The 14334-nt window shown below is 39.1% G+C and overlaps 1 protein-coding gene across 1 annotated transcript; it reads right to left on the minus strand.

The window, feature by feature from the left end:
• Positions 1–126: 126 nt before the first annotated feature.
• LOC148848673 (uncharacterized protein At3g49055-like) lies at positions 127–13914 on the minus strand. Its single transcript, XM_088948085.1, has 5 exons — positions 12817–13914; positions 4702–4778; positions 2400–2511; positions 2158–2274; positions 127–703 (listed from the first exon to the last, which is right to left on the minus strand). Exons 1-5 carry the CDS (start codon positions 13777–13779, stop codon positions 356–358), a joined length of 1617 nt encoding a protein of 538 aa, XP_088804211.1. The 5' UTR covers positions 13780–13914; the 3' UTR covers positions 127–355.
• Between the last annotated feature and the right edge of the window lie 420 nt (positions 13915–14334).

The raw sequence follows: 14334 nt of genomic DNA on the forward strand, positions 1-14334 counted from the left end.
TTAAATTCCCTTAATTATGAAAATAAAAAAGAAAACAAAACCAAGTTGCTTTGAATTTTGTTATTGACCCTTATAATGCAAATTTGATTGTGTTGGGAAGTGTATATCTTATGGTTCTATGAGAGATTTCTTGCCAATTTATAGAAACAGTTTACTTCATCATTAATGTCGGTTTATAACAAATCCCATGCGTCGCATGGGGCCCTACTGGTTAACCAGTTAACCTCTAAAGAATTTTGATCAATGTTGGAAAGGGGAAAAATAATGGATTATTTCTTGAAATGTAAATAACATAATTAAATAAAAGGTAATAATTTAGGACAATTGTAATCTTGAGCTTAAAGAACAAGCAAAATCAGATACTGCAATTGAGTAAGGCCTCCATTTCTGGTAGCATCCGTCTAACCTTCTGGCGTCTTGTACTTGGGTTCACCTTAAGTGCATGCCATGGCCAACAGATGTGTCTCAGCTTATATCGGTTACTTTGGTCTCTTCTATTATCAACCTCCTCTAACTGTCTTGTCAGCTCCTCTATCCGCTCACGAAATCCTGCAGCTCTGATGTCAGCCAGTTGGAGAGACCTTTCAGCTGCTGCCTGAGCAGTCATAGCAGCAGCAGCTAGCTCTTCTTTCAGTTTTAACTTGCTATTAGACAAGTCCAAAGAGACCTTTGTCTTCTCTAACTCTTCTCTGAGAAGTTCAGCCTGGCAAAAGAAGGCAACCTTTTATACTCAATGAAAGCCTTTTCATATTCTGGGTTTCTTATGGAAATGGCGCTTCAGTATTAACATGAGAGATAAGCTATGCGTAGAAGTTTTAGGAACATAACTCAGAAACTATGTGCTTCTCAAGTAATGACATGTAGAACAAATCAACAAACTGGGAGATATGGTGAAACAACAGATATCTGAAAGCATTTCTTTCTGGCCATCCATATGAAACTTTGTTATTTTCTCTTCTCCATGGAATAGAAATGCTCAAATATTTGAAACCATTCCTAAGAAAAGTAATAGTTGCTTGTATCAATTTCACCATGCAGAATGAACATGGTCTGATGGTAATATGCATTCCACTCATGGAGAATGTCTTGACCGACAGCAATGATATTGCATTAGAAAATCATTCACCAAAAAAGGGAAAGAAATTCATTGAGGTTGCATTTGGTTTCATGTAAAACAAAGGAAAATTAATTATTTACCTTGAAAATGATATTCAGTAGCAAAATGAAACATATTCATCATTTCATTGGTTCAACCCTTCTCTTCTATTCATATAATATGCAGTAAGAAATGATTTAAGTGCTCATAATTGTAACAAAGATATGGCACCAAACATTAACAAAAACAACATGTGGAGTTGCATATGAAAGAAAAGTTTTAGAAGTCAGCCACGGTGGAAATTGTACTATTTCATTTCACATGGTACTTCAGTGGGAAAATTTCTTGTAAGACACAATTAACAAAACCAGCATTTAGTTGATCCCAGGAATGATAGTTATTGGATATCTTGGACAAAATGACTTTAGATATGTCATGCCACAAGGTAGGCATGGTGAAAGGAGGATAATGCAGTATTGCTAAATCCTAAAAGGGTAGTTGAGAAAATACATGTGGCTGGGAATGCTGAAGAAATAATGATGCAACTAGGATTTTCTAATTGGATCTTCTACCAAAAAAATTCAGATTTCTAATTGGATCAACTTACAGATTGTGGTGTGATCATGTTTGAGGCCATATGCAAACCCAGGTAAAAGAGTTGCATCTTTGTGTACAAGGTACACAGTTTCAGCAGCTGTAAAAGCATGAGCTTTGGTGCTCTAGTCAAGATCAGCTTTCATTTGCATATCAAAACGAGTTCCAAGGACTAAAACTCCACCTTCCACAGGTGACAGATTAAACAGTTTGTTTTGCTTCATATACTGAATAGAAGAATCCATTGAGTAAAACAGATGAACATAAAATATCCATAAACCTTAATGCTTTACGAGACAGCTTAGAGTGAAGTATTTGACTGAACTAAACTTATATGAGCATTAATCCTGACTATTTTTGGTCAGCACTCAACACAGCTTAGAGTGAGTAATTGATGTAAATAGCAGGCTTAAGATGTGGTAATTGATATAAACCAAAAATCACCATCAAACGGATGATATGTTTACCTCTCTATCACGTTCTTCAATGGCATTCTTCCCAGCTTCCACTTCCAACTCACAAGCTTCTCTCCATCTAGCAATCTCTTCTTCAGCCTCTGTTATTTCCATCATGAGCTCTTCAACCTTAGGGACAGGACCAAAAAAGAGAGAACAAAAAGAGGGAAAAGTGAGGAACTGATGAGTAGAGAGTGGTTTAGAAAGGCAATAGAAAAACACCCTTAAAAATAAAAATAAAAATATGTAACTACATTTTGAGCCAGCCTACTCTCTCTTTCTTCCAACTCTTTTATGTACAACCTGTTGTCTGCTATTTCCTGAGTTTGTTTCTCTGTAAGACTCTGTAGGCGCTCAGCGTCTGACCTGCCATAGGATAGATGCTTAAGATCCAATGACAAAACATATGAAACCTATGTAAGAAAACCTGCAAGGAATCTATGAATTGGTCTTTAACTAATATTTCTTATTGACAATCAACTTGATCATAATTGGTTCATTGTGAAATTTACACTGATATTTTTATCAACAGATTACAGTTAAAGCAACAACACATTTAAAAACCTCACTAGAAGCTTTGATACCTGAAAACCTGTTCATGCCTAGTATACTGGCATTGGACAAAATATGTACCCAATATGACACTGGATACAGCATGTGTATGGACACTTCTAGAGTACACTATAGCATATACACTCATACAATATGAAAATCGGTATCTTTTAACAAATCATACTATTAAACAAAAATTGTATATGTTAGAAGCTCAATTAAACTTGGCAACATAATAGTTTTTAGAAATGACACTTGGCTTTGAAACTATATATTGAAGCATGATCAAGGAGCAAAGTATTGGTATTGGGCATCATATTGGACAGCTCAAATACAGATACACTTTCGAAATGCATAGATACAAACAAAAGAAATGGAAATGCTTGGATTCGCTAGGGAAATGCATACAAATCACAAAAATATATTAATAACACTAAACCTAAAGCTGAATTATCTATGAATAAGGTAAAAACACGAGAAATGCACACTTTGATCGGTTATATGAAGAGAAACATTACAATCAACAATATCGGGACTCTACAACATGTATACATCCATACAATAATTATCACTCTTTCAATTTTTATTAATTTGTTTGAAAAACCTTTATTTATTTAGTATTTTTATATAAATAATAACTCTATTTTTCAAATAATAAATATGTTTTCATTTTTAACATATAATTGTAAAATAAACATATAAATCATTTAAGGTAGATAAAACAAACTAATTTTATAATTTTCAGTTTTTTTTTATTTTTTGGGGAAACTTAAATCTTAAATTATTTATTTTAATTTTTATAATTATAACTATATTTTAGTTTTTATAATTATAATTTTCAATTTTTATTGAAGTTCAAAAAAATCCATAAGCAGTCAATATACAGATTTGTCAAACCAGGCACCAATACGCTTCCATATCAGTGTGTATTGGACCATATCCACTGTTACAGTGCAGTATGGCCTGATACAGAGGCACATCATGTTGATATGCACGACTTGTGGGATAGATACCCACTCGCGGCATATCCCATATCCAATGGCCATGGATATGGATGCAATAATATGGATACCTTAATCCTTGAGCATGATATAAACATATTAAATAGGAAACCTGTATCTGCATCCAGGTCCAGGATCTTAAGAAATGGAGAGTTGTATCCCATTTCCCCTATTAGTTTCCATGTTTCTCTCTGTATTTGGAAATCATAGACTACAAAATTGGATATATGGAACTGAAAAACTTCAATAGACATGCCTAATATTATGGGGCATCTGCCACCTAAATTGCTACATGGACAACTTTTTGGCATCTGGATATATAACTAGTTGAATGCATATTCCAAGGTTCTATAGTTACTCATTCAATGGCCAATGACCCATTCAATGGTTCTATAATTACTCATTTCCTAGAAGCACAACTTAAAATGAATTGATAGATTATAAAGAATATAGTAAAAAAAAAATCCAGTTATAAGTTAACAAACAAGAATTGCCACTGTTAAGACAATAAGAGAGACTTGATGCATCAGTAGGTCAAACATTCCTAATCATGGGCGAAAATTGGTGAAGTTGTTAGAAACAGTTAACAAGAAAACTATGACCAATATTACAAAACTGAAGAATAACAAGAAAAATATGACCAATATTACAAAACCAAAGAATTCAGATATGCAGAAAGAGAGAGAGAGAGAGAGAGAGAGAGCGAAAACATGCAGATAAATTTTCAGTTTTGCACACACAATGGATATTGAATTCCTATAGCAACCTTGTACACCTACACCAGTTCATCTTTCTTTGCATTCTTCAATTCCCTGTATGACCCATACAGGTAAAAGACATGATAGTACTTAACTCAGCCTTAACCCCAACTATTTTGCCTATCAAAAAAATCCCAACTATTTGGGGTTAGCTACAGGAGTCTTTTCCCACCATTATGCTCTATCAAGAAGCATGAAAAAAAAGTAAAATCATCATGCAATGCAAAACAGAGAAAAACGAATACCTGGATTCATCCAAGGATTTTTTCAATTGAGTGATTTCGAGCCGTAAATTCTTCATTATTTTCTCCACAGTTGAGGCCTGTGCAGGATAACCAGAAAGATGAAACCAAATAGTTGTCCATCAGAATGAAGTTTCTTAGGATACATATCAATTTTAAAGTTCTCAAACAAACATGTGCATTAATAAGAGTAAATCTTACTTGTAGGGTAGGATGTGTGGTCCCACTCTGTCCGTAGGGTAGGATGTATCTAGTCATAGCTGATGGTCAATCTGTTATTCTGTTATTCTAGTTGTTATTTACTTTTCAATTTTATATTGTTATATGTTATGATGTAAACATCAAGGGCAGATGTGTCCTTTCATGTAACTAGCATAACATATAAACATTAAATTGAAGTGGCGGTGGCAGAACATTGAGATTCTGTCCTTCCTTTCAAAGTTTGTGTTCTACTGCTCTCTCACTACTCTTTCCCCTCTTTCCTCTATACTTTCTCTTTTTTTCGAACCTAAAATATAGTAGTGCTCAAGAGTGATAGCAGTCTTGAACATCTACATGGTATCAGAGCCAAGTTAGGGTTTCTCATGTGAGTCTAGTACCAGCCGACCACATGAGAATCTCCTAGGACTGGAAGCTGAAAAGGTGGAGTTTGCAGACTGATTCTTGGAGATCGCCAGAAGGGCTAGCAGCTGTTGAAAGCTTGTCATGGTTGCAGAGTGTTGGTGGTCAGGAAGAATCAGAGAAGACTAGGGTTCGGGTAACCTTGGAAGGCAGCGAACAATTTTTCCTTGTAAGTTATCTATTCTCTAAGAGAAGTACTATCAGAGAAGATAGGTTGGATCTATCTTGAAAGGGCGGCCAAACCATTCTAGGGTTTTCTCCCTTCTATTCTCTAGGGTTTTACAGCAAACCCTACTGCTGGGCCGAATTGTTTCAGGGTCTGAAAGTGATCTGCAAACCCTACTGTTGGGCCGAACTGTTTTAGGGTCTGAAAGTGACCTTGCAGCAAACCCTAATAAGCTTGAGGCAAGCCCTAATGTCAGGCTGAACCTTGCGGTTTACCTGGAGCTGTCCTCAAAGTTTCATATTAACCCTACTGCAAGTCTATCTGTACGGTACTGATTGGAATGTGCAACTGAAATGTTTTCTTTTGGGACTGATTAAAAACCCTAATTCTCCCAAGCATATCAGACCTACTTCTAAGCTGATCTTCAGATTCTTTTGGGGTTTTCGAACTCTCTTAAGGGGTGAGAACTGTACGGATTGCTGCTGTTGTATTGCTAGTTGGTTACAGATCATCAGTTATACCTGTTTCATGCACATATACCGTGAATACAGATTGGTTCTATACCAATTTTTGGTTATGATTGATAGTCCAAGTGCTGTTCTTTGGCTGTAGTAACCCTAATTTTGAGACTATTGGTTCTTGAACGAAATGGAGTTTAAAAATCAGGCCGGAGGCAGGTTTGGGAACAGCAGTTATGTGGTATGTGGGCATTGTAAGAAACCCAAACACACAAAAGAAACATGTTGGAAGCTACATCCTCATTTGGTCCCGACAAAGTTAAGAAGCAAGAAGGGTAACGTTCATGTGGCAGTGAATACTAATTCAGCATTCTCGTCTGGCACAAGAGGCACATTCTTAGAGACCTTAGCCGCAGTTCGGGCTGCTCTTATACAACTGGAAGGGGAAGTTGGGAACTTAGCTCAGCCACCGCAGTCACCATTAGCCCTGCCACATTTGCTTTCGCACATTCAAGTACTCGAGCCTCAACCTACCATGCCTCAGCTCCAGGTACCACTGAACCCTGTTGGGTAATAGATTCAGGTGCATCCGACCATATGACTAGCTTGCCTTCATTGCTTACCACTTATCATTTATCTTTTGGTAGGGATAAAGTATCTATTGCAGATGGCTCTCTTGTCCCCATTTCTGGCAAGGGTGACATCAAGCTATCGGATACCATCTCCTTGTCTTCTGTCTTACATGTCCCTAAACTTGATACTAACCTTCTTTCAGTCAGTAGTATTACCAAACACATGAGCTGCTCAGTGACCTTCTTCCCTGACCGGTGTGTTTTTCAGGACCTGAAGACGAAGAAGGTGATTGGGACTGGCCGTGAGACGAATGGGATCTATCTGCTCGAGGAGAGTTCTCGTCGGAAAGAGTTAGTGGATAAGAAGTCACTTGTTTCCCAGAGTGTGAGTTCGGTTATGCCAAAGCATAACCGATTGGGTCATTTATCTTTTCGGTCCTTAAAGAGTCTATTCCCTAATTTGTTTGAGTCTGTTGAGTTGTCCCAGTTGCAATGTGAAAGCTGTGAGTTTGCTAAACATTGTAGACACTCTTACTCATTGAGTAATAAAAGGAGAAATCGTCATTTTGATCTTGTGCAAACGGATGTTTGGGGGTCATATCACATTCCTTCTATGGGTGGGTACAGATATTTTCTGTTATTTGTTGATGACCATACCTGGTTTTCTTGGGTTTATCTTATGTGTTCACGAGATGAGGTTCCCACCCTGACCCAAAACTTTCACCAAATGATCATAACCCAGTTTGATGCCAAGATCAAAGTTCTTAGATCTAATAATGCAAATGAATACTTTGCTAAGCCATTGACATCTTACCTTCTTAATCATGGGGTTATTCACCAGAGCACTTGCCCTCATACACCTCAGTAGAATGGGGTTGCCGAAAGGAAGAATAGGCACATCTTGGAGGTGGCTAGAAGTATTTTGTTTACCTCCAATGTCCCTATTCGCTTCCGAGGTGATGCTATCCTCACGGCGGTATATGTTATTAATTGGGTTCCTTCTCGGGTTCTTGATATGTCATCTCCTTTTTCCCTTCTATACCCAAATGAGGAGTTGTTCACGGTTCCCCTAAAAACATTTGGTTGTACCCGTTTTGTTCAGCTTCTCAAACCCCATCACTCCAAGTTCGAACCAAAAGCCTCCAAATGCATTTTCCTTGGTTATGCACAAACTCAAAAGGGTTATTGCTGCTATGATCCTGTCTCAGGGAAAAGATTTGTTTCCATGGATGTCACTTTCTTTGAGGAGACACCCTATTATCCTCGGGTTTCTCCTCAGGGGGAGAGCAATGAGAGTGGGGGTTAGAGTCCTTTTCTTCAGGGGGAGAGCTGTGAGAGTGGGGGTTTGAGTCCTTGCCTTCAAGGGGAGAGCAGTGCGAGTGGGGCAGTTCCTTTACCTATTCCATTGGGTGATGAGAGCTGCAATGGTGAGGGTGGTCAGAGGGATCAAGAGTTGAGGGTCTATCACAGGCGGTGCGGGCAGATTGATCCCAGTCATCAGCAGTCCAGGCCAGCTCCAATCTCTTCTGCGGCTCCAAGTCCAGGTATTACAGTCCCAGGGCCCATAGAGACATCTTCCATTGTTCCCACTTCACCCCCTGTAGACGACCTTGACCTTCCCATTGCCATTCGTAAAGGAAAAACGACATTGCACCACATCTACAGCCCACTGCATTTCCCAATTTTTATCCTATGATCGCATATCTCCCTCTTACAGATCCTACCTTACTTCCGTTGCTAATGTCCTTATTCCAAGAACAGTGCAAAAAGCCCTATCAGTCCCGGAGTGGAGAGGTGCAATGCAAGTTGAAATGGATGCCCTATTGAAAAATAATACCTGGGAGCTAGTTGATTTGCCCAAAGGAAAGAAACCAGTTGGATGCAGATGGGTATTTACTGTGAAGCACAATGCGGATGGCTCCATTGAGAGGTACAAAGCTCGGCTAGTTGCAAAAGGGTTCACCCAGTCTTATGGTATAGATTACTTGGAGACATTTGCCCCGGTAGCCAAGATGACCCCCATTCGAGTTCTATTATCTCTTGCAGCAAGCCACAATTGGCCTTTGAACCAAATGGACGTCAAAAATGCTTTTCTAAATGGAGACCTGCAGGAAGAGGTTTACATGCAGTTGCCTCCTGGGTTCTATGATACAGAGACAGGTAAGAAGGTCTGCCGGCTCAATAAGGCATTGTATGGTTTGAAGCAGTCACCTAGAGCTTGGTTCGATAGATTCAGACTAGCCCTTGGGAAGTTTGGTTATGTGTAGGCCCAGTCAGATCACACACTGTTCATCAAGAGGGTGGAGTCCTCTCTGACACTACTTGCAGTATATGTTGATGATATTGTGGTGACAGGAAATGACAGCCATGAAATTGAGTCCCTCAAACAGCTCCTTCATCAAGAGTTTGAGGTGAAAGATCTTGGTGCACTTCGGTATTTCTTGGGTATTGAGGTTGCTAGATCCAAACAAGGGATCTTTATCTCGCAGAGGAAGTATGTCCTAGATCTGCTAGCAGAAACTGAAAAGTTAGGGGTCAAGCCTGTGGATACACCCATTGAACAGAACCACAGGATTAGTGCAGAGAGTGGGGAGCCTCTTGAAGACAAGGTTATGTTCCAACGATTGGTAGGGAAGCTTCTATATCTCTGCCTCACTCGACCAGATATTACTTATGTTGTTAGTGTTGTCAGCCAGTACATGCATTCTCCTCGAACCACACATCTTCTTGCGGCAGAAAGAATATTAGCATACTTGAAGAGATGCCCGGGTAGGGGTATACTGTTCAAGAACAATAACCACATGAAGGTGGAGGTCTATACAGATGTTGACTGGGCTGGGAGTGTTGATGACAGAAGGTCTACCTCCGGATATTGTGCTCTTGTGGGAGGTAATCTTGTCTCTTGGAGAAGTAAGAAACAAAGTGTTGTCTCCCAATCCAGTGTTGAAGCCGAATACAGGTCGATGGCTAATGGAGTGGCTGAAATCCTATGGCTAAGATCTCTACTTGAGGAATTGGGTATAGAGTATGAGAAGCCCCTGATGTTGTATTGTGATAATCAAACAGCTATTAATATAGCACATAATCTAGTGTAGCATGACAGGACCAAACACATTGAAGTTGACCGCCATTTTGTACGAGAGATGGTCTCATCTCAAGAAGTATGCCTCCCTTACATTACATCCAGTATGCAACTAGCAGACATCCTCACTAAATCCGTATCAAGAAAGAAGCTAGAAGTGGATCTATCCAAGTTGGGAATGATGAACATTTACTCACAACTTGAGGGGGAGTGTAGAGATGTGGGCCCCACAGCTGTGGTCCCACTCTGTCCGTAGGGTAGAATGTATCGAGTCATAGCTGATGGTCAATCTGTTATTCTGTTATTCTAGTTGTTATTTACTTTTTCAGTTTTATATTGTTGTGTTATGATGTAAACACCAAGGGCAGATGTGTCATTTCATGTAACTATCATAACATATAAATATTAAATTGAAGTGGCGGCGGCAGAACATTGAGATTCTGTCCTTCCTTTCAAAGTTTGTGTTCTACTGCTCTCTCACTACTCTTTCCCCTCTTTCCTCTATACTTTCTCTTCTTTTCGAACCTAAAATTTAGTAGTGCTGAAGACTGATAGCAGTCTTGAACATCTACATTACTAATGATGAATTTGTTCATCCTGAACTGTACCCTATTCAAAGATTGTAACTTCAAGAGTACAAGTCATGGAGAACTCCCATAACTTCAGGAAAAACAAAAAGAACCATATGCACTTTTGTACAATGTTAGAAGGCCCATTCAGAAAATAGAGAAATAAAAAAAAAAAAAAAAGCTCATGCATTGTATGAGAACTTGACATGACTCCTAAGAAAAAATAAAATAATAATAATAATAATAATAATATAAACCAAGAACAACTTTTCAATTGTAATTCATCTCTGTTGGACACTCTTTTCATTTTGAATACCCATTTCTGGGTTACTGTTCTGTAGACCATCAAACAGCTTGTGTATACATTGAGAGAAATATTTTGGGAGCCATGAAATGCAAAGCATCACTACAGTCAAATGCAGGATTTTTATGGATGATTTTCTCTTCATTCAGGAATAGAAGGTATACAAAAACTGACAGTTCCAAGTGATGTTTGGCAATGAACTATCATCAAATCTCAAACAGGTCTTCACCTCAAATATCAAAATCCAGTTAAGGAACAGTGGTAATTGTGGTATAGTCAGGACTAGGCCTGTTTATGGACCAGGTAGCCAAACGGGCTGGCCCGGCCTGGCCTGTTCTAAGTCAGGCTTGGACATGAATTTAGGCCCATGGGCTCCGGCTTTCTCAAAAAAGCCTGGCCCGAGCCTGAGCCCGAGTCTGACCTGATAATATATATTATATAACTAAAATTATATATTTTATAATAAAAAATACATATGTTCTTTTCTTTGTTCCTCTTCTCCTTTTTCAAGCCATAGTGAGACTTTTCATTATTTTTGGGTTTTGAGGTCTTTTAATATAAATAAATCAGTTTTTTTATTGAGTAAAAAAGAAAATCTTTTTTCCCAATTTTCTGGCCAGGCTTCAGGCTCGGGCTCAAGACCTAGGCCCGATGGTCGAGCCTGAATTTGTTCCGTTAATATAGAGACAAAGCCCAGCCCAGGCCGTGAACAGGTCTGGTCAGGACTCCACAAATCTCATCAACACCAATGCCCCAAAATTCTCAGACAGAGGCCCAAGTAGCAACTAAAAAATAAGTTGCAAAATATCTCTCATATCTCCTTCCATAGTCCTCACATGACTGCATTCTACCCCACTATGGGAAGATTTTACCCCAACTCCAATACCACTTAACATCCAACTTTGCAACTTCTCCCTCAGCACTTGAGGAGGATGCCTCCAAGACTACCACCAGAAAGAACAACTTCCTTATCTGTGGGACAATGAGTAATCAAGAAATAGCAGTTGATTGACTTTCTCTAGTCCAATTGTCATCAGAGAATTCTAGTTAATTTGAAGCGACTACAGTTCTGATCAATTTGGTCCCCTGAAAGAGTTTTTTTGTGAGTCATAATGTTGTTTATGGAAAATTTGCTACCACAACTTATCGGTCTACTGGTATTTTTATAATGCTGTGGGTTGCCAACGTTTTGGATAATACTATGGATAAGTTATATGGGCATGAACTGTGAAGCCCTAATGCCATTGTAGCAGATTACTTGATCAAGAATAGCATTTATGACACATCCTAATATACTGGGGATGATTTAGCAAACAGAATCCGCATGCAGAATTTTTTTTTTAAATAAAAGCAAAATTAAATCACTTTTTGAAGGTTTCACCAATTAGTTGTATGGCATCTCCATTGTAAGTACATGTGGTTCACTATGTCTGTGATCACGATGAAGGCATCAAACCAGATTGATAGAAACACCCATGACAACACGGAAGCCACCGAGGGCCTGCAATGAGCCCATAACCCATCACAGGTTTGCGATGAGCTCAAAGCCATCACGGGCATGCGATGGACCAAAGGATCTCCGAACAACTGCAACAAATCGAAGGCACTCACAACAAGACGCCCAACAAACTAAGCGAAACACGTCATATTAGCTCTGGCGTTATCCATGCCACATCAACACAGGAGACCCGTGAGGGGAAGTAGCGCATGTGTACCATGAGAATCCTCGGACGAAAGGAAACTTTGTCATAGGAAAATCTCACGCAACACGTGGCGAACCCTAATGGTGTCCTCCTGACAACCGACATCAAATCAAAGATTCCCTTTCCTAATAGGTATCGAACCCCTTTTGACTCCTTCCCTTTAGGACCTCGAGATCTCCCCTTATAAAAGGAGGAATAAACCGTGATCAACACACGATTCTGTCAACTCTGAGATCTCTATTTACCTTCGCTACCTCCAGCCTTTCTTTGTCCTTCAGGGAGAGCACCACACTTAGCCTTACCACACTACTTACATCCATTCCAATGGATGAAAAACTAGAAAGCAATATCAAACATAAAGAGAAAGCCTATAATCAAATGATCTACTCAGAACTAAATCCTGCATTTTTGTAAACGAATTAAATCCTGTTAAATAGCAGAGACAAAGAAAGATAGCAACTTCATTTCACGACAAAATGGTAAACAAATTCAACCATGTCACAACACGTTTAAACAACTAGTTTTCTGATGAGGTACCATTTTTCAAATCACAAATATTAGTTCAGTCTACCAGTAGCGAACTAATATAAATGTTTAGAAAGTTCAACTGTAAGAAAATAAGAAAGAAGGAGCTGAACTATACCAAGCTAACAGATTCTTCTTCGCATTCGCTACTATCTGACTTATTGCATGTATTAGGACTGGAATTATCTGTCGCCTCACCACTTGAAGCACCCATCATGAATCCAAACCCAACTTTCTGTAATCCTCTCTCTGCAATTTGAAGAATCGCCACCCTTCTATGCTCGCCTCCCTTGAGTCTATTAAGGGCCCTTTCAACTGATTCCTTCTCTACTAGAGCAATTCTGAGCAAACTATTAACGTCTCTGTTCTCTTCCGTCAAACTCACCACACTATTCTCCAATTCCTTTTTCTCCTTCCTTCTCATTTCTTCGTACTCCACTAGCCTTGATTCCAATGTCAAAGTAAGTTTATGAGTAACCATAGATTCTGATAAAAATCCCTTTGATTCCTCGTCTAAATCAGACTCCTCTCGTATCTGCTCGTCTTCTTCAATAACACTCTCAGACTTTTCTTCATTGATTCTCTCCGTGATCCTCATCAAGCACTCCCTAACTAAGTGAAGCAAATCCTGACTCCGAGAGAAAACCCCAATTCGCTTGCTCCTTTCCTCCAGTAACACAGAAATCCTCTCTCGACAAGCTTCGACTTCGTTCCGAAGATCCAACTTTTCCTTAAACTCCTCATCCCGGTCCCTAATCAATTCATCCTCACGTTCCTTTGCAGAGACCTCCAAACCATGAAGCTCGCTCTGAAGAGCGTCTCTTTCACTTGAGATTTCTTCCAGAGATTTAACGAGGTCGAAATTGTGCTTGAGAGCTTCGTCTTTCTGCTGCTGAAGGAGGATCAAGTTATCCTCCATAACCACGGATCTTGATTGGAGATCACGATATGAGATACGAAGAGCTTCCAGTTCATTGAGAAGAGCATTGCCTTCGATCTGCGATTCGCGAAGATGGTCGCAGTGATTCTGATCGTCGTTTGAGAAGCCATCCTCTCTGGTATCTTCATGAACATTTTCCATGGTATAGAAGATGATCCATTTAAGATGGAAACTTGTTGGGCTTTCATCTCGACAACTGAGAAACGTAAGACACAGAAGGCCAAAACTACCAGTCAAACATAAACATGGAGGAAGAACTTATGTCTTGGCGGGATTGTCCTTGCAAGTTGGGAAGTTGGTATTGGAAGTACTGCGCTACCATTTGCATTCGGATCTCGGAACTTTGTTTTGTGATAAAAAAGCCCCTGATCTTTTAGATTTCAGCAATTTGCCCCTCGTTGTATATTGCGTTAAATAATTTTGAATTCTCAAATTACCTTATATGACACTATTTGCCCTTTTGATGTAAGGGCATATTATCCTTACGAGTAATCTTACAACTTTTTGGGATGTTTTTTCTTTTGGATTTTGAGAGGAAGCAAAGTTGGTTAATGGGATTTTGGTTTCTATTGATAAAAAATTCTATGTTCATTTTTTTAAATTTATGCGGGGATTAGGGAAAGTTTATTTTACTGGGTATCACTTACCTATGTGGGTAAATAACTTTCCCACCTAAGGAGAAAGTTGGTAACACTT

This window comes from Nelumbo lutea, chromosome 6 (assembly GCF_056320005.1).
Source record: "Nelumbo lutea isolate HS-2025 chromosome 6, American lotus-T2T, whole genome shotgun sequence".
NCBI lineage: Eukaryota > Viridiplantae > Streptophyta > Magnoliopsida > Proteales > Nelumbonaceae > Nelumbo > Nelumbo lutea.